The sequence below is a fragment of the Aspergillus candidus genome (genome assembly GCF_002847045.1).
Source record: "Aspergillus candidus strain CBS 102.13 unplaced genomic scaffold BDW47scaffold_16, whole genome shotgun sequence".
NCBI lineage: Eukaryota > Fungi > Ascomycota > Eurotiomycetes > Eurotiales > Aspergillaceae > Aspergillus > Aspergillus candidus.
Window position 1 is genome coordinate 84,390 of NW_020194021.1, and position 24,703 is coordinate 109,092.

Consider the following 24,703-nt stretch of genomic DNA (forward strand, 5'->3'; position numbering starts at 1 on the left):
GATTATCGAGTGTTCTCGCTTTTTACACTATGGACATTGTTTGATATATATATTCTGCGTCTGGGCAGCCGCGGATCAATAACCTAGACTAATCGAACAGATGAATGTTTTTTCTATATCCAGTTTCACCATATACATACATACATACATATCACCAACTCGACAACCCGCCTACTCAGTAACACTATCCTTAATCCCCCGCAACGTACTCAACTCCTTCGACCCCGTCACACTAGCAGCATTCAACGAGCGTCTCCGCGCATCAGTCCACAGCATGAACTCCCCATAACTCTTCGGCGTAACCTGCACATCCTTCTCCACCAAGAACGTATAGTTAAACATACCCGTCGACTTCTTCGTGCCGTGCTCCACATCACGGACCTTCGAATCAACGCGCACCTGCACCTTCGTATACTTGCTTAGCGGACCCTCCTCCTCCAACGGCTCCGTGAACGCCACCGTCGCGCGGAGGTACAGCACGCTCCCGACGGGCACGGGGTTCTCGAACGTGCTGGGGTCGAGGGCGACGAAGTTGGGGCGGGTGTGTGAGAAGGAGGCCGCGCAGCAGAAGGCCAGCTCGAAGGTCTGCTTTAGCAGGAAGCCGCCGAAGATCATGAAGTTGTGGCGGTTGCGGTCTTGGGGTTGCATTATCATGGCGGATTTGAGAACTGTGTCGTTCATGAAGACTAGGTTGGAGGGGGCTTTGTAGGGGGATTCGGGGTCTATCTCGTTAGGGGGGAGTTGGTGTGGGGGGGGGGGGGGGGGGGGGGGGGGGGGGGGGGGGGGGGGGGGGGGGGGGGGGGTTGAGGTTGGGGAGCGTACTTAGGTAGGACATCTCTTTGGTCCACATTGAGTGGATGAGGTTACTCTCTTCCGCGTCGGGGGCCTTTTCTAGGAGACTCTTCGTGCGGAGAGCCTTCTTGGCCTGGTAGTTCTCTTCGCCTTTCTTGAAGAGGAGGCGCTCTTCAGGAGTTTCGACCAGTAAAGGCGCGACAGGGACGGGCCTATAACCGTTAGAACGAACCCCAAGCATAACGAGTCACCGGTACATACTTCTTGGTAACCGGATCAAGCGACACCATCGTGAACGCGCAGGTGATAAGAACATCCTCAGGCTTAGCCTCCTGCCCCTCCGGCGGGGCCTTAGCAACCTGGAGAGAAATCTCCATGCTAGACCGGCCAGTCGAATACGTGACTTGACCGCTGAGTTCCAGATCGCAGATCTCCATCAGCGGATGCTCGATGGTGATGCGATCCACGGCGGCGGTGACGGTCGTTACCGAGTCGCCCGTGTGTCTGTAGGCGATGACACCCGAAAAGGCATCCAGATCCATTAACAAAGAGCCGAGCCTGCACATAGAATTAACATCTCATTCCATAAACACACCCTCAATAAGGGCATACCTAATATGCCCCGTCGCATTCAAATAAGAATCAAGCAGCCATTTATCCTGCGCCAGCGGCAGAACCTACCCAACAAATCAATCAGTCTACCCCCCAGTATCTCATTAGAAGGGGAAAAAAAAACCTACAGCCTTATAATAACTATCCGACATCCTCTTTGGCGGCAGACTGTCTCTCGCGCCCGCCGGTTGAGCCTTCTTCGGGGCGCGCGCATCGTCGCGACTCTTCGTCAGCGCCTCCACCCACGGCGTCTTCACCCGCATCGGCATCCATGTCGGTCGCTCTGCGTGCGCCGGACTGGAGTGGAAAGTTTTTCGCGTGGCGGGCAGGGCCGTTTTGCTGGTAGCCAGACGGGTGGAGCGAGCGAGGATGGACCGTCGCGTGTGGAGGGCGAGCATTGTGCTTAGCTGTCCCTATGTCTCTCACTAGAACTGGCTGTAAGATAGAGTATATCGATGTGATTCCCTGCAGCTGAGACACAATCATGAATATAGAGGATTGGTTGAAATGAGAGAAGAAGTACCGGTAGATCGGTTACTCGGTCTGTTAGGACGATAACTGATTGGTAGTTTGAGGTAAGTTAGGTTCAGCCGGCCCGGTCACTGATTCGTTCCGAGGCCTTTTTTTATCCGCTCCGGCTGCTTTTCCGGGTTTCGGTTGATATTATTCAACTCCGTACTACAAGAGTGAGGTGCGAGACTGTCAGTGGATATAATATCAATGGTTGATTAGATTTGATACTGCGTATTGCATACTGGATCGTTCAGGACTCATTGAGGCGCATCGATCTACCGATGATCTGCCGATGCTACTATGACATCATGCAATTGACCGGATTTGGGGGCCATCTTTAGCATACGAGTAAGTGTTGAATAGATGGTGGGTATATTAGCGCAGGTAAGCACAAGTCTAATGCTATCAAGTATCCCAAAATTGAACGAAAGTGGCAGAGATCTATCTAGAACAAAAACATAACACCCAACACTGCGATCCAGTAGTATGTCGGAGCGCTGGACAGTCCAGCCCCTGACTCGGTGTCTGGTGAGCTCGAGGCACTGGAACTGGGCGAACTGGGCGAGTCGCTCGTGTTTGACCCCTTATCGTCACTGTTGGAGCTATCCGAGTCGGACGTCTTGGTGGGTGAGGCCGAGCTCGAGGAGGAAGAGGAAGAAGAAGACGAGGAAGAAGACTTGGTCGCAAAACCGATCCGGTCCTCGTCGTAGTCAAACACCGTGTACACGTTCTTCAGGAAAACATCTCCGACCAGCCATTCGTCGTCTCCGAACATTTGGTGGGCCACGATGGTCGAAAGGCACATCGACCCGGTTGCCTTGTCGCCGATGTAATCCTTGTGCGAGATGGAGTAGCTGACTTTCGAAAAGGTGAGCTGAAGATCGACAGTCGAGTCGCATGGCAGGACGAAAGTTTGCTTTCCAGACGACTTGGCACCGGGGATGAGATCGTGCAGCGTCTTTGCGTCATCCGGGGGAAGCAACATGTATGAGGTGCCCGTGTCGATGATAGCGGTCCTGTCGCTGAAGTGGCACGCGTGGCCGTCCACGCTGGCGTCGTCGAGGGGAATGCGCCAGTGGCTGACGGATCCAGTCGTGTCGGTGTAGGCGATATCCCCCGAGTATCGAGATTTGTCCACCCCGCCGATCGTCACGGCGCCGTTCTTTTCATCGTCGGAGCTGCGCGAGAAGCTGAAGCCGATGATGTTCGAGTCAAGCACCTTCTCCTTCTTGACCTGGTCCATGAACGTCGGCTGCCCGAAGGAGCCCTCCTCGGCGCGCCCAAGCCCGATGATCCCGTCCATGGGGTAGGATCGGAAGTCGTCCGATGCCTTGGACGCCAGGCCAATCGGTAGCCGGACGTCCACGTCGCCGATGGTGATGTTGTCGGTCCCGACGACGCCGCTGACGGTTCCTGTCCCGTAGCCGACGTGCCAGTCCTCGTCGGATGTCTCGAGACTCGAGGACTCCTTCTTCCCGAACGTGTTGTGCAGCGAGCAGGCGGTGGATTTGCAGTCCGCAGAAAAGAGCCATGTGTTGACGCCCCCCGTGTCCAGCATCATGTACATGTCCTGATCCTGGGAGCCGACTTTGACTTTGGCGAAGTAGGAATAGTCTCGGCCATCCTGGTTGAGGGCGACCGTATTTGGTGAAGATGGTGTGTCGGCCATGACTACCTTGTAAGAGTTGTCACGGCGTTGAGGGGCTTTCAGGCTCATGCTCGAGGAGCCTTCACTCATGGTGGCTGTCACTTCATCCTTTGTTACATCTGCCCCCATGCTGGAATCGCCAGTTTCATATTTCAGGGTCCATGGCATAAAGGCCTGGGCACCGGTGGATAAGGAAAGTGAGGCCGCAATGAGACGGCATGGTGAAAGACGCATGATCCACGAGGATCTAGCAGGAAGAAATGACAGGGTGGGTCATTTGACAGAGGAAGTGAGCGTGTTGATTAGGGTAGAGTGCCAGACTCTCCGGGGAATTAGTAGTATTGATTAAAACGACAGATGTAGATCTAAGGCAGGCCCAGATGAGACGCGTCTATGTGGAAATCATTGAGCAAGCAGGCTGTGATGCAAAGGGAATTAAGAGTGAGGTTGAAAAGGCATATAACAGCGAGTGAATGGTAGTGGACGGTATAAAGGTTCGAGTGATATAAAGATTCGAGGACCGAGTACAAAGGACCAGCGCCACAGAACCACACCACCTGAGAGGCAAGAATCTGAAGGTCCAGAATCCAGGAGACCAGTCGAAGTCAACTCAGAGGATGGATGTGTCTGTGCAACTCCTGAAGAAAATCAGAATCAAAGAAACAGAAAATCCCCCTCGTCAAAGTACGGGGATTCCCCATTGAGGAGAAAGGTAGCCAAGGATACTTAGGATAGTGGATAGGACCCACTTCCAGGTTTGCTCAGGCAAAAAGTTGAACAGGTCGAACTCAAGTGGTCAATCTAGACCACTAGTTCGTGGCGCCATCCAGGTATAGGTTCGGATCAGCGCTTGGGACAGCTTCTTTGAGCCATGGTGAGTGGGGTAACCGAGGAAGGGTTCCCCTGAGCCATCACAAGAGAAGGATAAGCGATCGTGAAGTGGACGAAAGAGGAAAGAAGCTATAAAAAGATAAAAGAAAAGAAAAGGAGACTCAAGGGAGACTCAAATGTGAGACAGGGTACGTTCACTCCCAAGGGGGAGTGAAGCAAAAGGAGAGGAGTAAGAGGCAAAGAAAGACAGATCCAGCCAGTCTTGGCATGACAGCACAGGATCCATCGAGGCAGCGATTGACTCCGATCGGCGGTGAATCCTTCCGCTGAGTGAGCATCATATTCCGCCAGAGGGAATGGATTGGATGGGAGTAAGTAGACAAATGGATCGTAGACGGTCTGAGTGGCTGAGAGGGAGCTGAGAGGCGGTTTCAGATGATGAATCTCGATGATGCAGATGGATTCAGCTGTTCCACTGGGTTGCCACTGCGATGTGTCCGAATGCCATGTCATTGAATGGACCGACATGCATTAGTAAAGTAGGTATCCATCGTATCCTGGTTATCCTAGCTGAGTGACTTGCAGACACGCCAATTATGTTTAATATATGGTGACCGGTTATATATAGAAGTCAATATACCCGGTGACTGCCTGAGGCATTCACCTTGGATAAGACAGCGTTCTGATACCTACTACATACATCCTGCAGCTGTTGATTTTTCAGGCATCCCTTCAATCCATCTATCCATATACTAGATCGAGTTCATCATCCTTGCTCCAGTCAACTTGGAGCATGACTGTATAATGTGAACAACACGTCAAAACATTGATAACTCGTTCCGATCTGATTTGGCACTTGACAATATTGAATATCGATCTGCAGCCCAATGAACGTTTCGTGCAACCACACTGACAACCGCCGAGTGTAGCAGACAGATGGCACATGCAGGTCTCGGAGTCAATTCCGTCAGCATTCGACCAATAATCAAGTTACCAACACATGTGGGACGGATTGGTGGGTATGACAGAGGTTGGCATATAGATGGATGAATCTGTCTCGAAGACACCGTCTCATTTATACCTATTGATGCGTCGGACGTCGAAAGAAATACTGGGTAGGTAGTACGCCTGACAGGGTGTAACTTCCTACATTGCTTCTGTTAAGACGTCCGATCTTGACCATTCGACCAAACACACAGTGGCGAGTGGTAGGGGCTTAATGTCCAACAACTTCCAACCCGCTCTCTCACTAGATGTTCAGTGTTTGTCCACTACCTTTATACACCAAACCATCGAAAAAGCAAGAATCCACAATTATGAACATATAATCCACATCCACAAGATCAAGGACAACATCCAAGCTCCCACAGGTTACAACCCCAGACCCCACACGAACGCTCCAAATCCAACTCCAACTCAAGTAATTGAATACAATCAATCCCACAACGATCTAATTAGTAACTAGGAATCAACCCCCACTTTCATTAGCTCAAAAAAGCGTATAAATCATGTGTGTATGTCCTACCGATATAGTTATAGCTGGACTGCACAAACCCAGTCCAGCCAGCGCATCCCTCCCACCAATTTCACATGACCTCATCGGGAAGACCCGGGGAAACAACAGATCATCCCATTCCGCGACGACGCTAGCTAGTCTAGTCCTCCTGTCCTCGTGACCACCTAGTACTCACCTACTCAAAAATAGGCAGTAGTTTATGACTTAGTAGTAGTAGAGCAATGGACACTGGATTCCGTCTCAACGCCAAGTTGGGAAATGCCGCGGTGCCGAGAGTGTCTTATTTTGCCTAGGCTAACTATAAGTATAGAGTGGGTGGATAAAGGAAATCCTCCGTAGGTCCATGACTCCTATTCGGGAGAAATGAGGGTCTCGTGACTTTCGGATCAGATAATCCCCATTATTGCTGCCGATGATCGACTGCGTTGGTCCACTCTAGTCAGTGCGGGTTCTTGTTTATCCCTCTGTCCGGGTAGGGCACGGAAGACTGTCGGCCGGGGACGCTGGTGTGGGCTGATCTCAATATGAAGACAGCCACGAGGGGTGATGATGGTAGTGTCGGAAACTGGCTGTAGTTTCTACAAAGAAAAGGATTATGTACCAAGTGATGGGTGAACAATCTGGTTCTGGAGCAGATATGCTGCATCGTAAATCAAATAAAGTAAATCGCAATCATGTTGAACAACACATAGGAAAGTTAAAACACCACGCTGAAAAACAGAAAAATAACTTTGAAACCCTCACTGTCTCTGCGAAGGCTGGGCCTTGGGGCCTAGGAGATCATCCAGGAAGCCATGCCATAACTCTTGCACGACACCCCCGTTGCTAGACCCGTTCTGTTGCTTCTGCAGCTCTTCCTCGAACCGCGATTTGCCCACCGTTTCGGTCAAAGAAAATGGGTCGATATCCACAGCGAGGTTATCCACCACCTCTGTCATGGGACTGACGGCGACGTCAGCTCCGGCACCGGACACGGTGTAAACGTGGGGTCTCATGGGACCCGAGCTGCCGGAGGGCTGCTCCGCTAGGTTCGCCTGGGGTCTGGCGTAGAGGTCGGGAAAGATCGGAATCCGCAGATCGGGGCGAGCAGCGGTGGTCTCCATCTCCGACATGGAGGGCATGTAGGCGAAATCCACCGTGGATGAGTCACCCACGGCCTTTTGGGAGCGGGAGGTGTTAAATTGGCGGCCGGAGTTGGTCCTGCAGATCCGGCAAAAGGTATGATGTCAGCTGAACCGATCTTCGACCGAGGTAAAAGATAGCCCCATAGTCCCCATAGAACCATGAGCTCGGGATTAACATACTCTGCTGCGGTACCATTGATGCGCCTCATGGCGATGCTGAAGGCGCGCGATTGGAGGAAGTCATGGTTGGACAGACGTTCGACCAGCTACGTGTTTCCGAATACAGTCAGTTTTGAGTCGTCCTAGAGGAATCGTGCGTGGTATGGGTACAAACCTCAGCCTGTGTTCCATGCGCTCCTAGCTTCCGGGTCTGGCATTCTCCCTTGAGATCCGAAAGACTACGGGAGGAATACAAGGACGCCTTGTCGCCAACGCTGGCAGGGGGTGCGGAGGTGGCACCGGTGATGTGTAGACCCCGTCGAGTGCAGGGTGTAGTAGGGTGCTGAGAGAGCACGCGAAGGGCGCGCAAAGACGTGGAACGGATAGCTGCCATTGGGAAGAGAATATGTGATATCAAACGGATGATAGAAGAGGATGATTTATTGTCAAAAGGTCGAAACCAGATAGGCAGGGGAGGGGCCGTTGAGGACAGGAATGTACAAGGTAGTTGAGATGTACTGTGCAGTGGTATAGAGATGGAATGTACCAGGAACCAGGGGGTGATGGGAGGTTTAAGTAAATGGGAGAGCAGAAAAGAGCCGAGGAAGATGGATTTGATTAGATGCACGGAATAAAGGTGACGGAAAGAGACGAGAATAGGAAGAAGAAATTAAGAAGGAAAGGAAGAGTCTACGGGAGTGGATGGGGAGGGGGGGAAGCTCTTGTATTTCGGAATCCGAGGGTATTGATTTGGCCCGCAGTAAGGAAGTTAAGGAACCGTTGGGGGGGGGGCAAGAGGAAGAGTACTGTAAGGTAAGCTCAATGCAATGATGGATCCATTCCTTCCGGGGGTTCTCCCATCACCCATCTCCCATTCCAGCGGTCTGGCCAAGTCTCCCGGGCCCTAATAGTACCAACCACTATCATTTTGGGATCCTTTCATCTTTCTTCCGATCGACACGATGTTTTCTTTTTCTGTTATTTTCTTTTACTCTTTTGGGTCTTTTGGTTGGTCCCGTTCTTTTGACAACATGACAAAATGACAAACAGCTTCGGCCTACTATGTGCTGGTACCTCCAGGACGAAGAGGTACCATCGTGGAGGGGTCGAAACGTAATCCAGAATTGTACCTCATCATGCTTTCTCCTCCTGGTCAAACTCTCGGGGGGACCGCAAATGCATGATCCCCGGCACTTGCTCCATTACCCCGTGTGTCGGCCGACCAATAGATCCGACGATGCCATCCTGAATCCCATGGTACGGGAGGGAAATGTACCGGGGTCTGTTAGCTCGACCAGTCGATGATGCTGATCCGGGCGTCATGAGGGAAATCACATTGGCTGTTCCCCCTCTAGATTGGTTTGGAGATGCGCCCACCTCAGCCGTTGTAAGGCAGAGAGCACTCCTCAAGAGGCCCTATCGGCCCTTTCCCCTCCTTTTCCATGCCATCGCCATGTTCGATCATTTCATCTGCCATACATGATACAAGGTCCCCCGCACTTGTTGCAGCATTCGCAGGGTTGCGAAAATGAAATTGACGATGATGACGACTCTCGCAATCAAAATATCTAGCGTGGCTTGTGAAATCACTCGGAGAGGAAGATCTGCCAGATAATCCTGGTCTAATCCACACTGGAGCAGGACCCCGTCGACCGACGGCTCCATACTACGAGTCTGTCTCTTCAATGCTTGCTTCCATCCACCCGTGCATCATCATCCGATCTTCATCCGTTGTAAGAGAGACCTGACCTGATCCCTTCGGCCTGAGACCCGAGGGACAGCCCCTGTCGCTGCATCACGTCAAGCACCATGTGTTTCAGCGCGCGGGCCCATCGTACGAATTATACGACGTATCAACGGTGAGCCGAAAGGGAAAGGCAGCGCAACACGTGACGCCTAATAAGTATGCGGGAGATGCAGACACCGTAGAAAGTACAGTGCATCAGCTGGCCATCGGAGTATTCACACCTCGTACACTGACCGAGATGTGGCACCCCCCCATACTGGGATGGAATCGGGGTAAATTACCACAAGCAGCAATGTGGTAGCTGTGGAGTATACTTAATACAGACATGGGACGGAAAGTTGTAACAGGGCGGGGCAGCAGCCACTGAGATCTCTCCAACAGACGATCACCCCCTCATCATCCTAGTTAGAGGTTGCTGTCGTCTGGATTATCATTCGAGAAGAGTCACCTGCAACCAGTCAAAAGGACGCGCACCCTCTCCACTTTGATGACTGCAAGAGAAGTCGGTGAGTGGGGAACGGGAAGGGCGGTCACGTGAGGTCGATCCTGCCGGAGTTACTCTGCCAGTCCGCGTTTCTTTTCATTACGGTGACTGGAAGTTGTCGAGGGGGAATGCGGTGCTCATATATACGAAGTAGATATAGGCACAAGGGGCTTCAACAACCCCCTAGACCCCCAACATATACTGATTCGTCATTCAATCAACTCAACAAGATGATTGAGACGATTGCTGGGTGAGTCAGGGGTTTGTTTTGTGTGTTTCGGTGAGAGATGTCTCATGTCTGCCTAGCTGGTACCTTTCTAGATTTTGGAATCTATTTTTGATGATTTAATATGTCATGATGGTGTTCTATTTTTATTTTGATTCTTTCTTCCTTCATTCGATTCCTTTATCTCCGATGTGTTGTATTTTGTTTAGGTTCGGTTCTTATTTTGATTTTATTTTAGTCTTTTTTGTCTTCTTCTTCTTCTCCTCCCTTGCACCGGATAGTCTGATGGATGGGTGGCTGGAATGTGATCTGTATAACACCTACCGGTCACGGGACCCCGCATATCTATTCGTGTATCTCACTGGCTGTTGTCTCGGGGTTGTTTGCTACCTGCCAGAGGTACCTAGGCTCCTGACCAAGCTACCAGGTAGGTACTTGCAGATACAACGGGCCAGGTGAGAGCCTTGAACATATAAAATCTAAACAAAAGTTCATTTGATATATGCCTATCTCAATCATAGAGGTTATATTGAGCCGGAAATCACCATATATATACTGAACCATATATCGGTCTATGCTGATAGCGTTGTGCATCCAATTCCGTGTATAGTCGTGATTCTCTGCACGTGATGAAGAGAGAGAGAGAGAGATATAAATATATATACGCAGGCAATTAAAGCTTCGAAATTCCCGAGACGCGTCTACTCTTCGCAGTCTTATACGCATAAGGATGTCTCGCCGAGTCAGGAACAAGGTGGTCGACATCGCCTGTGTGGACCAAGTGCGGACCGGCCTCGTCTAATGTCGTGATGCCCGTGTTGCGCATGGCGGTTTCCAATTCGTCGCGCATGACTATGTCGTGTTAGATGGGCATGGGATGAGTAGGTGTTTTACGCAAGGAAGTACTCACTGTCAATCAAATGCTCCACTCCCTCTTGGCCGTAGTTCGTCGCGAACAGCATGCTGCGTCCCATGCCGACGGCAGTCGCGCCGAGAGACACAGCTTTCAATATGTCGGTACCCCGACGAATGCCGCTATCCACGTATACTTCCATCTTGTCAAAGACCTCCGGGCAGCGTTTGTGGAGTTCCAGGAGCGTGATGATCGAAGGCGGACTGGTGTCCAGATTGCGTCCGCCATGGTTACTGAGCAAGATGCCGTCCAGCCCGGCTTGCATGGCCAGCATGGCGTCGTCCGCGGACATGACGCCTTTCAGACACACGGGGAGATGCGTGTGTTTCCGAACCCAAGCTAGATCCTCCCATGTGAGCCCCGGGTCGATGAAACCGGCCATGACGCGACCCAGGCCGCCGCCTTTCTTGTCGTTCGACGCTGTGGACGGCGCCATTGGTACTGACAGGCTTTCGTCGGCTTTCACCCGCTCGTCGGCCTCGCGCTTGCCGGGCCAGGCGGCGTCGACTGTCACGAAGATCGCTTTGATGTTGGGGTTGGCGGAGCATTGGCGGAGGAGCGCGGCGGACTTCTCGCGGTCTCGGTTGACGTAGAGCTGGAAGAAGAAGCTTGCGGATGGGGCAGCGTTTGTGAGCTCGTCTACGGTGTAGGAGGAATTGTTCGAGACCTGTCCAGATGGTCAGCATTGGAGGGGACTGTGCAGCTGTCAACGTACTCCTTGCATGATGCCTTTGCTTGCGCAAGCCCTAGCGATGGCACATTCCCCGTCGGGATGGATAAGCTTGGCCATCGCGGACGGGCTCACGAATAGAGGGAAGCTACAGTCCACTCCAAGCATAGTGGTCTTTGGCTCGACGGAGCGAACATTCCGCAACACTCGGGGTCTGAACCATATCCGGTCGAAACAGGACTTGTTGGCATCCCGGGTGATAAGATCTGTTGCCGCACTGTGGTAGAACGCCCAGGCTTTCTTGCTGGCTGTCTTTGAAGCGACAAACTCGAAGTCGTGCGAGTTGATCAGGGTGTGGAGCGGGGGCTTCTCGTTCTCCAAAACTACCTGTGGATTCTCGCTCGGTGGTTGCTTGGTCCATTCGTCGTCGATTGTCGACTCGTCGAGGACTCCCATGTATTTGTCTGAGGGGAGGTTGGACTTAAGAACGCTGGGAGTGTGGACCTCAGAATAGGCCTTGGTGGCATCGTGACCTGCGTATTTCAGAATGACTGGTTATGACCCCGCAGGTTAGCGCATCGTCACTCAGACAGTCTCCAAGTGTGATGCTCACTCGCAGAGCCACCCGGATGTTCCTCCAAAAAGTCTGTCACATCCCACACATGATTATCCACCACAATCCAACAGTCATTGGGGGTGTTATGTCCCACAACCTGTTGGGTAGAGAGGGGTTTCCTGTCCGCCATGATGAATGGCTTTGTACGGGTGATGAGATCGATACGAGAGAATGATTAGGAATGGGGCCAAAGAAGAGAAAAGAAGGAACGAAGAGAAGAGAAAGAAAAAGGCCGCTCTATTATTTACTAAATATGTGACAGGCACTAAGAATTGGAGGATACCAGCTTGCTATGAGGATCGAATTTTGCAGTGCTGGCCGCCAGCTCCTCCACAATGCGGAGATAACCAGATTAGCTCGGTCAATTGGTCCCACCACGATTTGAATCTCGGAAAAGAGGCCCGACTCCGGTCAAGATCTCCAGCAGCAGAACAGCTCAGCTTATAACTGGCATCCATCAATTACATGACTGTATGCCTGTATGCGGTTGAACCTGACGCTACTGATAACGTGGTTGTCTTGCATGAGATTATTCCCACGAGAGGCGGCTGTATTGCCGGAGCTGCAATACCTTCATCTTGATAGGCTAGAGGATTGATTGCATAGCGCAAGTCTCGAATATCCAACCACCTTGGATATCCAACCAGACTGCCAACAATTCCATTTCAAAGCCGGCGAATGTGTCAACTGGAGACTCGGAGAAGCGCCGAAGCCGCAGCTGAAGGGGCGAAACAAATCAGTCAAACTCATCTCGGCCGAATACCCCACCTGTCACCTGACATGACCGCTGATACCAGCCACAGTGGCGCGATAGTCCGTGTGGCTGGAATGGGGCGGGAATTTCAGGCACAAATGGCTTATCGCTCATGCACGATAACTCACAACAAAGGTCTCTAGGGCTGATCAAGAAGATAATCGTTATCTACTTCTGATGCGGGTGGCTCTTGGTGTAGACAATCTGTCAAGGACTAGTAATACTTCCTGTCTAAGGCGTGTGGCACTTCGAGGGATTCCTGTCTTGCACCAAACCCGGTTTGCATCCTTCCAGCGGGAAAAACCAGGTATGTGCCAGTTTGCCCCAGGACAGAATGAAAGAAAGGATGGGGCCGGAGGAACGTGATATTATTACATATGGCCCCTATAACCAATTTCTTTGCTGAGACTAGACATGATCAATGGGAATAGTACACTTAAACTTACAACCAAAAACAGTGATTTGGAGTAACTGGACCCCTCGTTATCCATTGCATACACCAAGATTCCAAGAGACGTGGTGCAAACCTTTCTCATCCGTCAAGATGTCTGAACCACAGCCGTTAAGATACGTCGATGTGGGTTCTCCTCCTCGACCCTCAAGTGTCCTTGGTCTGACGGAAGAACCTGATGAATATCTAGATCGGGATCAATTTTAGCGATCCCGTGTTCAGGGGAGAGTATCACGGCAGACAAGTCCATGAGAACGATTTGGACGATATCATCCAGCGTGCCCGCGATGTGGGCTGCCAAAAATTCATGGTCACTGGCTCCGATCTCGAGGAGTCGCATCGGGCAATTGAGATCGCTCGGAGCTACCGTACGTCCAATCATGCCCCCCCGGTGGGCGCTATAGTGACTGTCTCTACTGATGCTGATTTCTCCCATAGCGGGCTTCTGTTATGCCACTGTTGGAGTGCACCCGTGCCAGGCTAAGCTTTTCGATTCATATCCGGGAGGTCCCTCTAAATTGATTGACGACCTCCGGACTTTGGCTCAAGAATCCAAACAGTCGGGATATGTTGTTGCCTTTGGAGAAATCGGGCTGGACTATGACCGACTGTTTCTGAGCGCCAAAGAGCCACAGCTCAAGTACTTCGAAGCCCAGCTGGATCTGGCCGTGGAAATCCAACTCCCTCTTTTCCTTCATTCCCGCGCTGCCAGTGAAGATTTTGAGAAGCTTCTGGCGCCGCGACTAGCCAAACTTCCCAAGGGTGGTCTGGTGCACAGCTTTACGGGCACGATGGAGGAGATGAACCGGATGGTGGCTCTCGGCCTCGATGTGGGCATCAACGGATGTAGCTTGAAGACGGAGGAAAATTTGGAAGTGGTGAAAGCTCTGCCACTAGAGCGCCTCCAAATCGAGACCGATGGTCCTTGGGTATGTGGTCGAACTATCTCTTCCTCTGGCCCCTTTCACTAACACGATCGTCTTAGTGTGAAATCCGGCCTTCTCATGCGTCCTCCAAATACTTGGAAGGAGCGCCGACGCTCCCCAAGGCCGTGAAGAAAGAAAGGTGGCAGAAAGGAGCCATGGTCAAAGGAAGGAACGAGCCAGCTGCCATCGCGCATGTTGCCCATGTTATCGCGAATCTCAAGGGGATCACGGTGGAGGAGGTCTGCGAAGCGTATGTAACCTTCTACGTCTGCCATGGCTTCCGATCTATTCAAGGTGCTGACACACTCTATTCTAGGGCTTGGAACAACTCCATTCGAATGTTTGGACTAGGGGAATCGGTGTAGTTTCGGCTTAGATCTTGTTCTCTTCGCGCCAATCTTATAGAATATCTTGTCGTTGTCGGGCCACATATGAGAGAATCAACACGTCCATATCATGTCATCCCAGCCTCACCTGACTGGACTCGACATGAGACAACACGGGATGGGCTTCTTTATCCTTTCCTTTCCGTCTTTATTCGGCATGTCTCATTAAACGACCCACAGGTTCTACAAAGCCTTTATCTGATAGACCCAGAATCTACATCTTCTCATCAACCAATAAGCGATCGAATTGCTCATTCATTCTTCATTCACTGCCTCAACTGACGCTCATCTACCATTCCATATGTCATAAACAACACCAGAATCAGTTAGCGTGGGTTGGGCTGCCTGAGTTCGGTGGCCACCTTCCTGCTTTGCCTGCCCTATTTAACTGTCCACAGACTCCTTCCGTCACCCTTACATCTTTCTCTTCTACCTCTCTTCGTAATTCTACTCCATCTGTCCCCTTGGCCGTGCCATTCCATTAGGTTTTCCCTCTTTCAATCATCCCGTGATCACACATGCTCATCCAAGCGTCATCTTGCACGAATCCTGATCTTTGATTCAAGATGACTGTTCTTTTGTGTCCCTCGCCCTTGGGCTAGCCTGCTCAGCTCCTTTCTTCGCTATCTCATAGTGATCCTGTGTTTGGCCCCTACCATTAACGATCACCACTCGTTCATTCCCCCTCAAGATCTCTTTCTATAGCATAAACTCCATCTCGGAAATCCTTTTGTCTAGTCATGTCCATCAGACAAACCCTCGAGTCAGCAGGACAGTCCACTACTTTTCATCCTGCGCCGGAGGCTACGATGGCAGTTCCTTTGGCGCAGAACACGCCAAACAGCCCCCATGTCTCGCATCGCCGTAAGTGCTTCCAGTAATATGTTTGGAGCTTAATGGGACGGCCACGGGTTGCTCATTGACTTGCGCGCATTAGCTCAGATCGAGAGGTCGTATTGCCAGGATCTCGCGCCGATAGATTCTGGCCTCCCGGACAATTTTGCAGAAGTTGTGAAAGGTGTTTATCGCAGCTCTTTCCCCCTCGCAGAGAATCTTGAAACATTGAAGGAACTGGGTTTGAGGACCATCCTGTAAGAAGCGATATCCTATGCAGCTATTGTTATCCGCTGACGGCCTAATCAACAGTACTCTCGTTGACGAGCCCTACACAACAAGCCATCTGAAATTTCTCAATGACAATGGGATCTCACATCTCCGTATCATCATTCCGCCAAACAAGGACCCAGAAGTCGAAGTGTCGAACACCGACTTGGACAGGATCCTTGGAATTTTGCTCAACAAGGCAAATCATCCAGTGCTCGTTCACTGCAACAAAGGCAAAGTATGTCTATCATCTGGTAACGACGCTGTGATGCATATAGACTGACCTCGTTTGAAAAAGCATCGTACAGGTTGTGTCGTTGCCTGCTTCCGCAGGTTGCAAGGCTGGGCGCTCCAGGATGTTATTGACGAGTACCTGAAGTATTCCACGCCAAAGTCCAGAACACTCGATGTGAGATTTATCGGACTGTTTGATTCATCAAGGCTTTCTCAATTGGCTCAGCACTCTGGCGTCGCATCATGGGCGTCGTCCACTATGCACCTAAAGACGCAATCCGAACACAACGAGCGGGAGCAGATTCCACCAAATCGCCGCATCTACGCATCTCGAAGCGAAGTCCGAGCATCCGAAGTTCGAGCATCTTAGAGGTTTCATAAAATCTTGAGCGTCATTGTTTTCGCCACGTGTCATGTACGCTGTCAGCCTGTTTCTGCCGTCTTTTTTGGCCCTCGGAATGGTCTGAAGTTAAGGGGGATCTTGAAGGATATCTGTGCGACAATGTCTGGGAATGGGGACAAATTGTTGACTGGAGGGTACGGTGTATCGATCTCATTTTTCATTCAAATTGGCTCTTATCTGTTTGGGGTTTGAAGTTTGGTCACTTCCTGTTTGGTTGTAGGTATCTGTCTGCAAAAAAACTTGCCTGTAGTCTTGAGAAGTGTGAAAGTTAGACTTGTCAGATAAGCTGCACGATCTTCCTCACATTACAAAGGATATATCCATCTCTAGCATTTAAATATCATGTCAACGGAAATATTGTTCTATCATAATTATTATTATCATTTTCATCATTCTCTGTTTTCGTAAGACTACACTAAATATCTAACAGAAGACACATAGCCCCACTGATCAAACATCAACAATTGAATATGCATCGCCTTGATACTACGAGATACTATCCGCAACCATACCCAGCTAATTGCATATTCGTAACTAGTCACAAAGCATATAATCGGACTCGTCTCCCACACAATCCTTCCCGTCTCTTCGCCACGGAAGAGACATTGGATTTTGGAGCTCATAATCAACCGCATCCGCCAAAGACACTTCGTCCCCACGAGGCGCATGTTCAAGCAACGAGCAAAGCAGCTCTTCTTGGTCGGGACACAAATCAAAAATAACAATATCTTGTGGGGTAAACGTACTACTTGGAGAAATGGTAGTTTCTCTATCGAACGATAAGAGCGAACAGGTATCTCCTTCTTCTTCCGCCGCGTCGTCGTCCGCGCCGATGTAGGAGTCTGATATGGTGTCTTCTCTGTGATTATACTCTCCGAGAACATTCTCTCCGAATGCCTCGAGGAGGGAGTCGTCGCTTAGAAGCCCAGATTCGAGGGATAATTCTGCTCTTGTTTTTTGTGAGGAGTGTAGCTTTCGTGCAGCTTGTGGGTCGTAGAGCTGTTTTTGCGCGATGCACCAGAGGGATGATTTGATTGTGTCGCGGAGGTTGATGATGTCCGTGTTTGGGTGAGGGTGAAGGTTTTGAGCTGCTTTTGGGTGTTTGGGGAAGAGATTTTGTAGATTGGAGGCTTGTTCGCGTAATATGGGGTTGCGTGTTGTTTTTAGAAGGGAGGTGATCGATTTGGCGATTGATGGGATTAGTTGGGCGCGTTGGTTCATTGCCTGGTTGGTTGGGTGGGATGGTTAGTTGACTGGGTGGTTTTGGGGGGGGGGGTTGGCGTTCAGTACTTCTCTGTACCCGGGGCTGAAAACTGTGGGGACTGTTTGGGATAGAGAATGAGGGGATTCGGGTTCAGGGCTTGCCATGTAGTAGTTCCCCTGGTGAGATGGACCTGCGATTATTCCTTCTAGACCGTTTTTGAAAAGGGAGACAAAATCTTGGGATATGTGGTCGTGCTCTTCTGGGAAAGTGGAGTCATCGTTGATATACGAATACGGTTGACTATTCTCTTCTTCTTGTATTTGGTAGACGTCGTCGAGGATGTTCAACTCTCTATCTGCGTCAATCACCGGTGTAGTGCTTGAAGCACAGGTTTCAATAAAAATTGGAATGGTAGGGATCCAAGCCGGGAAACTCGATGTATGTAGCTCGTCATATGTATTGATCCTCAGAACAACATTGATTGTAGAGACAGAAGCGACTGGGACAGCGGGAGGAGGGTGAGCTTCCTGGGGATTCCGCAACCAAGTCGGGATTCTCGACCGCTTCGCCAATGCGGATCGTATTGGGGTTTTCCGCGCCCCGAGCGAAACCTGAATCCCATCCCCTTGGTCGTTATACTCGCAGCTTTTCAGGTAGACTGTAAGACCTAAATCATGCCAGATCTAGACCATTGCCGTCAGAATATATATCCGTTAGGGAGGGATGTATGGGCAAAGCCACACATGGGGCTGGTTACCTTGGAGGTGCATATGATATCCGCAACACTAGATGTCACATTTGATATAGGACAGACAGGGCTCTGAGTGGCTTTGATGTAGATGTGTAATCTGAGCTCGGGGGTCTGGTCGAGCCAGACTTTGCTTGAGTGGACCGCCTCCTCGAGGATTCCTACGTCTCCTGCGCTCCATGATGCAGTAAAACCGATCTGTATTGATGTGTGGAGCGTAATCTCCAATGTGAGATCAGAAGTCGAAAGAGATGTCTCTCCCAGATCAATCGTATGGGTCATTGTATGGCCACCATCAAGTCATAAAAGTGGGGTGTGACTACGGAGAATTGATTACGGGTCAACACAAAAGATGAGAATATTGATGGTACTGGCATCGTTGTTTATGCGCATTGGGGGTTCATATCTGAAGTCATATACTACAGCGTGTGACTTTTATACATCTGTGTATCCAACTTTAGCTCAGAACTTTAAATACATACCCCACTAGTACCATTCAGGGATAGATAATGTACTCTACAGGGGGTGATCTCAGGAGCCAAGAAACATCATGAGATCTGATATATATGAAACGTTCAGCAATTATACTAATCAGTTATAGGACCTCACAGAAATGTCGTTCTCTCACTAAGAAATCCATCCAAGAACCCAACTGAGACCAGAATAAATAAGATGAGATCATCTTATTGTTGCCTGATACGGTAACCGTTATCGATAAGCGCATCACGTGCACATCCCCATGATTATCTGGCCGCAATGCATCACCCGCACGTGGAGATGGAAATACCAACAACATCGCCAATTTCTTTAGCAATGCCTGGGGATGAAGGCGAATTTCCTCTTTTGACCGAACAAAATGACTACTCCAGTCCTTACTCCCCCCCTTTAGTCCCACTTTCTCCCATCGGACAACACGACCAAACCGCTCACTCGCTCCTACCTAGCGCATCCCCGACTTCTCCTATAAATGGTCACAAACGCCATTCCTCCATGTCGCAACCCGTTTCAGAAGGACAACGTCGCACTCCCCGCACTACGAACCGTGTCAGATTTGACATTGAAGACGGAGCGGGAGATGAGCGCCACTCGGGTAGCCCTGAGCGCATCTCAGGGGAATCCGCCTCGTCGTGGTTGGAGGAGGAGGATTATACCCGCGCGACGAATCAGCCAGGCATAAGTGGCTCTGGGCAGATGGTACCGCTTCTCACGGACATAGAAGCACCGAGCGTGGCCCTTGCTACCTCGGAGGACTTCTTCCCTGAGGAGCACCTTGAAAGTGCCAGGCCGCGGAGTGGAATGCGGATGGCCTTTATGAACATGGCCAATAGTATCATAGGCGCGGGGATTATCGGGCAGCCCTACGCCCTCAGACAAGCGGGTATGCTGGCGGGTATGGTCATGCTGGTGGCTTTGACGGTGGTCGTGGACTGGACGATCCGATTGATCGTGGTAAACTCGAAGTTGAGCGGCGCGGATTCGTTCCAGGCTACAATGCAGCACTGCTTTGGGAGAAAGGGGCTGATTGCCATCTCAATTGCCCAGTGGGCCTTTGCGTTTGGCGGCATGATTGCTTTCTGTATTATCGTGGGCGACACGATCCCGCCTGTCCTAAGTGCCTTATTTCCGTCGCTTCAGGAGACGTCTTTCCTCTGGCTGCTCACCAGTAGACGAGCCATTATTGTTCTCCTTATTATGAGTATTTCATACCCGCTGTCTCTGTATCGAGATATAGCCAAGGTATGTCCTCTTCGGCTAAAATTACCCCGCGTCTTCTTCCCATCATTGTCTGACCATCGAGTAGTTGGCAAAGGCGTCGACATTGGCGTTGGTAAGCATGTTGATCATATTAGTGGCTGTTATTACCCAGGGATTCCGTGCGCCCTCGGAATCTCGAGGAGACGTGAAGGACTATCTCTTCGTCAACTCTGGTTTCTTCCAAGCCGTGGGTGTGATATCTTTTGGTATGTCCCCCGTATCAATGAGACTGGGTGTAGTTGGAATCGTATACTGACCATGACAGCCTTCGTTTGTCGTATGTAGTACCGCTCCCGTCCATGATCGCAGACTAACCATATCGAAGACCATAATAGTCTGTTGATCTACGGCTCACTCAAGAAACCAACATTGGATCGATTTGCAAGGGTGACCCACTATTCCACTGCAGTCTCTCTCCTCATGTGTCTAGTGATGGGTATCTCGGGTTTCATGTTCTTTGGCTCCAAGACCCAGGGCAACGTTCTCAACAACTTTCCTCATGATAATATCATGGTCAACATAGCTCGACTGTAAGTCTTGTGACCGTACACTGGAGAAAGTCTTGGACTGACATTAGTAGTTGCTTTGGTTTGAACATGCTTACTACCATGCCCTTGGAAGCGTTTGTCTGCCGTTCGGTCATGACCACTTACTACTTCCCCGACGAACCTTTCAACATGAACAGACACTTGATTTTTACGACCGCTTTGGTCGGCGCGGCAATGGCACTGTCCTTGCTCACATGTGATGTCGGAGTCGTACTCGAGCTGGCTGGCGCGACAAGCGCTGCTTCATTAGCTTACGTTTTCCCTCCATTGTGCTATATCAAACTGAGTAAAGCCAGTCGACGGTCGAAGATCCCAGCCTATCTGTGTGTTGGGTTCGGGATCGTTGTCATCGGAGTTAGCTTGGTGCAAGCATTTTTCATGATCATTGGTATGTTCACAGCTTCAAGTAGCCTAATAGAGACCACCTGGACGCGCTAACCACTGATTCTTGTTTATATAGATGGCAGTGATTCTGGTAGCTGCAGCTCCTGACCATTCCATAAATTGTCCATATGCGCCTGATAGACTTGTCGGCCCTTAGATCTCGATCTTGATGTAAATATATAGGGCTTTACCATTAGTTCGTTGTTTATATCCCATCGCTACAAAACCCAAACCACTTAGGCGATTTACCACATCACATTCTTCAACTTTAAAAAGTTCACAACCAGTAGGGTTGGTAGGTCGGGGATGTCAGGACTCGATGTTGCGATGTTCCTCCGTTTGCCAGAGCGCGTTTGGTTTTCCCAGCAACCCACTCCTCTCAACGGCCGTACAACTTGCATATACTCATTCATTTCTTCATTCACTCTTTTCTTTCCTTCACCTTGTCGTCACACGAGCGCCTTCAGCTAGTTCTGCTTCTCCGTTGTGGTCACGGCCGAACCTCTCTTCTTTCCACGCGCCATCCATTGCCAAATTCACGCATCGTCTTTCAGCTAGGGTCACCAGTTTTTTGTTTCCTTGACAGAAAGAAGTACAATCTGTTGTCTCTTGATACTTAGAAGTGGACTCTTGTTTCTACGACTATGACTGGATTTAGGTGGTGTTTCTAGCCGCCCAATACTGTCGTCGACTGCATCTCTCCGTCTACTCTGAAGCAACACCGTCTCATCGAATTTTGTCCACTCTTTCCATTTTCTCATCATCTTTCCATCTGAGATACTGTTACTGTCGCCTGATAATTTGACTCATCATGGATCCAGTGACCGCAGAGCGGCTCCAGAAGCTGCAAATGGTGAGGACTCTATCTACTCCTCTACTCTTCTTTGGGCTCTGCCTAATACTTGGGCGAAACCGAATCAATAGGCCGATCTAGGAACAGCAAGACGTGAGCACATCTCGACTGCGGATAGCGCAAAGTTCAACAAGCTTCGTCTTGAAGACATCGAAGCAACCCGGCTATCGAACAAAGTCGGATCCAGGGCCCAACGTCTGGCCCAGACAAACAAGGATAAACTCGCGGGATGGACCAGTAAGTCACGGATGAAAAGATCAAGTTTGCGGAGTCGCTTTCTAAATACATGACTAGACGTGCACAAGACTATTGGAGATACGGAAGACCTAGAGGATCTCGACAACTTGATGAATGGCCAGAGCCACCGTGCACATCTCAACGCCAGCGTACGCCGTGTGGATGAACCGATAAGATCTTCGAGGGGAGCCCGAACCTCGGGGCGCGGAGGCGGCGTGGTTGGAACTCGAGGTCGACGGGTCGCTCCCTAGTAAGTGTCACATTGCCAGTGAACGACTGTATGTCCGTGGCTCTTTACTAAAGTATCAGCCCCCCTGTAACTGCAGCGAACTCGGTTCCCATTCCACCTGACCGAAAGCGTGTGCAAGACCTAGCGCTAGTTCCAGAGATCAAGAAAAATGACCATGAAACAAGTTCTCAGGGAACAAAAGCGTCATGTGAGTTTATACAAACCGGTCTATCATGGTTGACAATGCAATACTAATCGCACAGCCTCTAGCTTCAAGTGTATCTTCTTTCCCCCATGGCAAAAAACCGCCGGATTTCCTCAAAAGCAGAAGGCCGATGTAAGTGTCAACCTTCGTGATTAAATCACAAGTCTGATATCCTCGCAGCACGGGTAAGGGCGACTTCTCTAGATTGATCAGCCCACCAGAGAGCTTCATGGCTGCCGCTCGACAGATGATGCAGATTCAGAGCATAGTCAGAGAACCCTCCGCACCTAAGACGCCGCCACCGACAGTCAGTGAGCCGGTGCAAAGTCGGAAGGCCGTTACAGAAACATCCAAAACTAAGGCATTGCCGCCTAAGGTAGCCGATAAGAATGAGCCGATGCTAAATCGGGAAGTCCAAGACGTGGATAAAGCCAGAAGTTCCGTTACATCCAACAAAGAAGATCCGGCCAAGAAAGGCACTCAGACGTCTGTTGATGGCAACGAATCCATGTTGACACAGAACAGAGGCGAAGGTCCTTCTAAAGCAAAGGATGCTCCTAAAGTCAAGGATGGTGAAATTGAGAACAGTGATTCGAAGGCTATGAGCCTGTTGCACCCAAAAGACCAGGGGCAGACTATCTACCAGCCAAAGTGTCACCAAAATCAGCCTTCGACTCCATTGAAGGAAGCTCTGGCGCCTAAACAGGCGACTCCCAATAACAAGACAAGCACAGAAACAGCCATACTTCTGGACTTCAGTGCTACGCCACCTCGAGGGCCCTCTCTTCAAGATGACTTGGCAAGCCCTGCACTCCAGGACCTCAAGGGACTACAATTTCAAGATATGTTGTTTGATAGAGGTACTTTAAGTTTGGGGCAACGGGAACTGTGCAATTCTACATTCGCCCCAGCAAAGAAGTTGGGCTTCCAAGATACCGAGGAGGAGAAAGCTAACGCGACTGACACTCAAGTTTCAACGCCCGTCGCGCACCCCAGTCCACATGATACCCACCAGCGTGACATAGAACTACTATGCGAACTTATGGAATCGGCATCATTGTCCAATGAGCACCGTGAAAAGCTAAAAGAGATAGAAGCGGAACTATACAAGTCCCAGGGACCTACCCCAGTGAAACGCAAGACAACCACCATAAAAGTCCCACAAACCCTTCTACCGGAAATGAAGCGAGAAACACCAGAGGAATTGTTGGGTCCTACGTCATCTTCTGTGGCACAAACACCAATCGTGACAGGCATGACACGCTCGACGCCAGCACCCACGAACAGCCCAAGCCCGCAAAGCCAGTGGAATATCAAAGCGCCGCCGTTCGTCCCACGCGATGTCTCGAACTACCGCTCACCACCAGATTGTTCCTCCAGTGATTCCACCGGGAGTCTGAAATCACCTCCTCAACCCGGTCAACCGATGCCTGTCGATATCGATCATATCATCGGCGACCACCTGCTACCTGGAAGGAGGGGAAGTCATGGAGCTCTAGGCTCGGTTCCCATGAATGTGTCTACTTCTGCTGGTTCGTCTTCCATCCAAACATGGATATACATCTAACCAGCCTGCTAACTTTCTTTCAGTCCCAGACAAATCTTCAGTCAAGTTCGACATGCCAAAGGCACCCCAGTCAACTCGTGCTCTTCCCCTGAACAACCCCTTCTCTCCCCGACCCATTGAGAGTCTCAAAAAGCCCACCGGGTTTTCCATACCACAAGTCCTTCCTAGACTCACCGAGCCTTCCACTCCTTTAAGAGTGCCGAAGAGCAGAGCAGTCCGCATTACGGACCCCAACGGCAACGATTTGAGCGAATCAATCTACGCCCCTAAGCTCGTCGGATCCAGACCAATTGTCAGAGCTCCCAGCAACGCAGTACCGACTGGCGCCGTGAGAATCACCAGCCTCAACAGCAGCACCACGAGTCAACAGGTCCACGCCGCTAAGCCCGTCGAATCCAGATCAACATTCGGTATCCCCAGCAGAACCACACCAAGCAGTGCCGTGAGAATCACCGACCCCAACAGCACCACCACGAGCCAACAGACCCACGCTCGCAAGCCCGCCGAAACCAAGCCTAAAACCACCGTCCGTCCAGCGGTGAGTGGCCTGGAAGGCTCGATATACGCCACATCTCCATCCCGCAGGCCTCGCCGTTAGGCTGGTCAATAAGAATATTCAAAGTTCAATACGTTCCGCTATCTCGTTCTGTATTTAATCGGAATCTGTTTTCCTGTTTTACTTCCTTGCAATGTTATTTGCTCTCCCTCCTCCTGGTTCTTCTTTTCCCTTTTGTCTTTTCTTTTAACCAGCCTTGGTATCTCCGTCGTTCCTGGCGTTACAAACATATTCCCGACTGACGTTCCTATGCCATTTTTCTCCTTCTTTACGGCTGTACACTATTCAACGCTGTTTGTTCCTCGCTA

General features: G+C 50.5%; 10 protein-coding genes across 10 annotated transcripts; 4 read left to right on the forward strand and 6 right to left on the reverse strand.

The window, feature by feature from the left end:
• Positions 1-160: 160 nt before the first annotated feature.
• BDW47DRAFT_18039 (putative acyl-CoA thioester hydrolase) lies at positions 161-2,007 on the reverse strand. The gene is made up of 5 exons (XM_024818390.1): positions 1,533-2,007; positions 1,405-1,469; positions 1,054-1,350; positions 823-1,004; positions 161-722 (listed from the first exon to the last, which is right to left on the reverse strand). The coding sequence occupies exons 1-5, from the start codon at positions 1,800-1,802 to the stop codon at positions 172-174; spliced, it is 1,365 nt and encodes a 454-aa protein (XP_024672947.1). The 5' UTR covers positions 1,803-2,007; the 3' UTR covers positions 161-171.
• A 355-nt stretch (positions 2,008-2,362) lies between these two features.
• BDW47DRAFT_116858 (pepsin-like aspartic protease) lies at positions 2,363-3,694 on the reverse strand (the record flags this gene model as incomplete). Its single annotated transcript, XM_024814994.1, has 2 exons — positions 2,363-2,388; positions 2,461-3,694. The coding sequence occupies 2 exons, from the start codon at positions 3,692-3,694 to the stop codon at positions 2,363-2,365; spliced, it is 1,260 nt and encodes a 419-aa protein (XP_024672948.1).
• A 1,394-nt stretch (positions 3,695-5,088) lies between these two features.
• Positions 5,089-5,478, reverse strand: BDW47DRAFT_18054 (uncharacterized protein). Its single transcript, XM_024818391.1, has one exon. The coding sequence runs from the start codon at positions 5,339-5,341 to the stop codon at positions 5,138-5,140; it is 204 nt and encodes a 67-aa protein (XP_024672949.1). The 5' UTR covers positions 5,342-5,478; the 3' UTR covers positions 5,089-5,137.
• A 1,047-nt stretch (positions 5,479-6,525) lies between these two features.
• Positions 6,526-8,040, reverse strand: BDW47DRAFT_103966 (uncharacterized protein). Its single transcript, XM_024812208.1, has 3 exons — positions 7,371-8,040; positions 7,217-7,302; positions 6,526-7,112 (listed from the first exon to the last, which is right to left on the reverse strand). The coding sequence occupies exons 1-3, from the start codon at positions 7,587-7,589 to the stop codon at positions 6,653-6,655; spliced, it is 765 nt and encodes a 254-aa protein (XP_024672950.1). The 5' UTR covers positions 7,590-8,040; the 3' UTR covers positions 6,526-6,652.
• A 2,111-nt stretch (positions 8,041-10,151) lies between these two features.
• On the reverse strand, positions 10,152-12,576 carry BDW47DRAFT_103969 (FMN-dependent alpha-hydroxy acid dehydrogenase). Its single transcript, XM_024812209.1, has 4 exons — positions 11,849-12,576; positions 11,281-11,786; positions 10,563-11,232; positions 10,152-10,504 (listed from the first exon to the last, which is right to left on the reverse strand). Exons 1-4 carry the CDS (start codon positions 11,979-11,981, stop codon positions 10,326-10,328), a joined length of 1,488 nt encoding a protein of 495 aa, XP_024672951.1. The 5' UTR covers positions 11,982-12,576; the 3' UTR covers positions 10,152-10,325.
• Positions 12,577-13,149: 573 nt separating this feature from the next.
• Positions 13,150-14,347, forward strand: BDW47DRAFT_124872 (3'-5'-exodeoxyribonuclease; the record flags this gene model as incomplete). The annotated part of the gene is made up of 5 exons (XM_024816318.1): positions 13,150-13,182; positions 13,247-13,424; positions 13,495-13,985; positions 14,042-14,232; positions 14,299-14,347. The coding sequence occupies 5 exons, from the start codon at positions 13,150-13,152 to the stop codon at positions 14,345-14,347; spliced, it is 942 nt and encodes a 313-aa protein (XP_024672952.1).
• An 830-nt stretch (positions 14,348-15,177) lies between these two features.
• yphA (tyrosine phosphatase family protein) lies at positions 15,178-16,076 on the forward strand (the record flags this gene model as incomplete). Its single annotated transcript, XM_024816319.1, has 4 exons — positions 15,178-15,232; positions 15,306-15,459; positions 15,515-15,710; positions 15,771-16,076. The coding sequence occupies 4 exons, from the start codon at positions 15,178-15,180 to the stop codon at positions 16,074-16,076; spliced, it is 711 nt and encodes a 236-aa protein (XP_024672953.1).
• A 567-nt stretch (positions 16,077-16,643) lies between these two features.
• BDW47DRAFT_116862 (uncharacterized protein) lies at positions 16,644-18,343 on the reverse strand (the record flags this gene model as incomplete). The annotated part of the gene is made up of 3 exons (XM_024814995.1): positions 16,644-17,333; positions 17,364-17,996; positions 18,071-18,343. The coding sequence occupies 3 exons, from the start codon at positions 18,341-18,343 to the stop codon at positions 16,644-16,646; spliced, it is 1,596 nt and encodes a 531-aa protein (XP_024672954.1).
• Positions 18,344-18,656: 313 nt separating this feature from the next.
• BDW47DRAFT_103973 (putative amino acid transporter) lies at positions 18,657-20,883 on the forward strand. Its single transcript, XM_024812210.1, has 6 exons — positions 18,657-19,798; positions 19,863-20,022; positions 20,082-20,093; positions 20,142-20,346; positions 20,397-20,752; positions 20,825-20,883. Exons 1-6 carry the CDS (start codon positions 18,818-18,820, stop codon positions 20,854-20,856), a joined length of 1,746 nt encoding a protein of 581 aa, XP_024672955.1. The 5' UTR covers positions 18,657-18,817; the 3' UTR covers positions 20,857-20,883.
• A 676-nt stretch (positions 20,884-21,559) lies between these two features.
• On the forward strand, positions 21,560-24,596 carry BDW47DRAFT_131074 (uncharacterized protein; the record flags this gene model as incomplete). Its single annotated transcript, XM_024817237.1, has 8 exons — positions 21,560-21,601; positions 21,673-21,838; positions 21,896-21,987; positions 22,028-22,088; positions 22,165-22,275; positions 22,338-22,404; positions 22,453-23,804; positions 23,863-24,596. The coding sequence occupies 8 exons, from the start codon at positions 21,560-21,562 to the stop codon at positions 24,435-24,437; spliced, it is 2,466 nt and encodes an 821-aa protein (XP_024672956.1). The 3' UTR covers positions 24,438-24,596.
• Between the last annotated feature and the right edge of the window lie 107 nt (positions 24,597-24,703).

Bases quoted from the DNA above. Each gene is read 5' to 3' on its own strand.
- BDW47DRAFT_18039 (XM_024818390.1), bottom strand. From the start codon at position 1,802: ATGCTCGCCCTCCACACGCGACGGTCCATCCTCGCTCGCTCCACCCGT. The intron at 1,470-1,532 runs GTAGGTTTTTTT...TTTGTTGGGTAG, and splicing joins CGGATAGTTATTATAAGGCT to GTTCTGCCGCTGGCGCAGGA. The intron at 723-822 runs GTACGCTCCCCA...CTAACGAGATAG, and splicing joins CAAAGAGATGTCCTACCTAA to ACCCCGAATCCCCCTACAAA.
- BDW47DRAFT_18054 (XM_024818391.1), bottom strand. From the start codon at position 5,341: ATGTGCCATCTGTCTGCTACACTCGGCGGTTGTCAGTGTGGTTGCACG.
- BDW47DRAFT_103966 (XM_024812208.1), bottom strand. From the start codon at position 7,589: ATGGCAGCTATCCGTTCCACGTCTTTGCGCGCCCTTCGCGTGCTCTCT. The intron at 7,303-7,370 runs GTTTGTACCCAT...GGAAACACGTAG, and splicing joins CGCATGGAACACAGGCTGAG to CTGGTCGAACGTCTGTCCAA. The intron at 7,113-7,216 runs GTATGTTAATCC...CCGGATCTGCAG, and splicing joins ATCAATGGTACCGCAGCAGA to GACCAACTCCGGCCGCCAAT.
- BDW47DRAFT_103969 (XM_024812209.1), bottom strand. From the start codon at position 11,981: ATGGCGGACAGGAAACCCCTCTCTACCCAACAGGTTGTGGGACATAAC. The intron at 11,787-11,848 runs GTGAGCATCACA...GGTCATAACCAG, and splicing joins ACATCCGGGTGGCTCTGCGA to TCATTCTGAAATACGCAGGT. The intron at 11,233-11,280 runs GTACGTTGACAG...CCATCTGGACAG, and splicing joins GCAAAGGCATCATGCAAGGA to GTCTCGAACAATTCCTCCTA.
- BDW47DRAFT_103973 (XM_024812210.1), top strand. From the start codon at position 18,818: ATGCATCACCCGCACGTGGAGATGGAAATACCAACAACATCGCCAATT. The intron at 19,799-19,862 runs GTATGTCCTCTT...ACCATCGAGTAG, and splicing joins TGTATCGAGATATAGCCAAG to TTGGCAAAGGCGTCGACATT. The intron at 20,753-20,824 runs GTATGTTCACAG...TTGTTTATATAG, and splicing joins AGCATTTTTCATGATCATTG to ATGGCAGTGATTCTGGTAGC.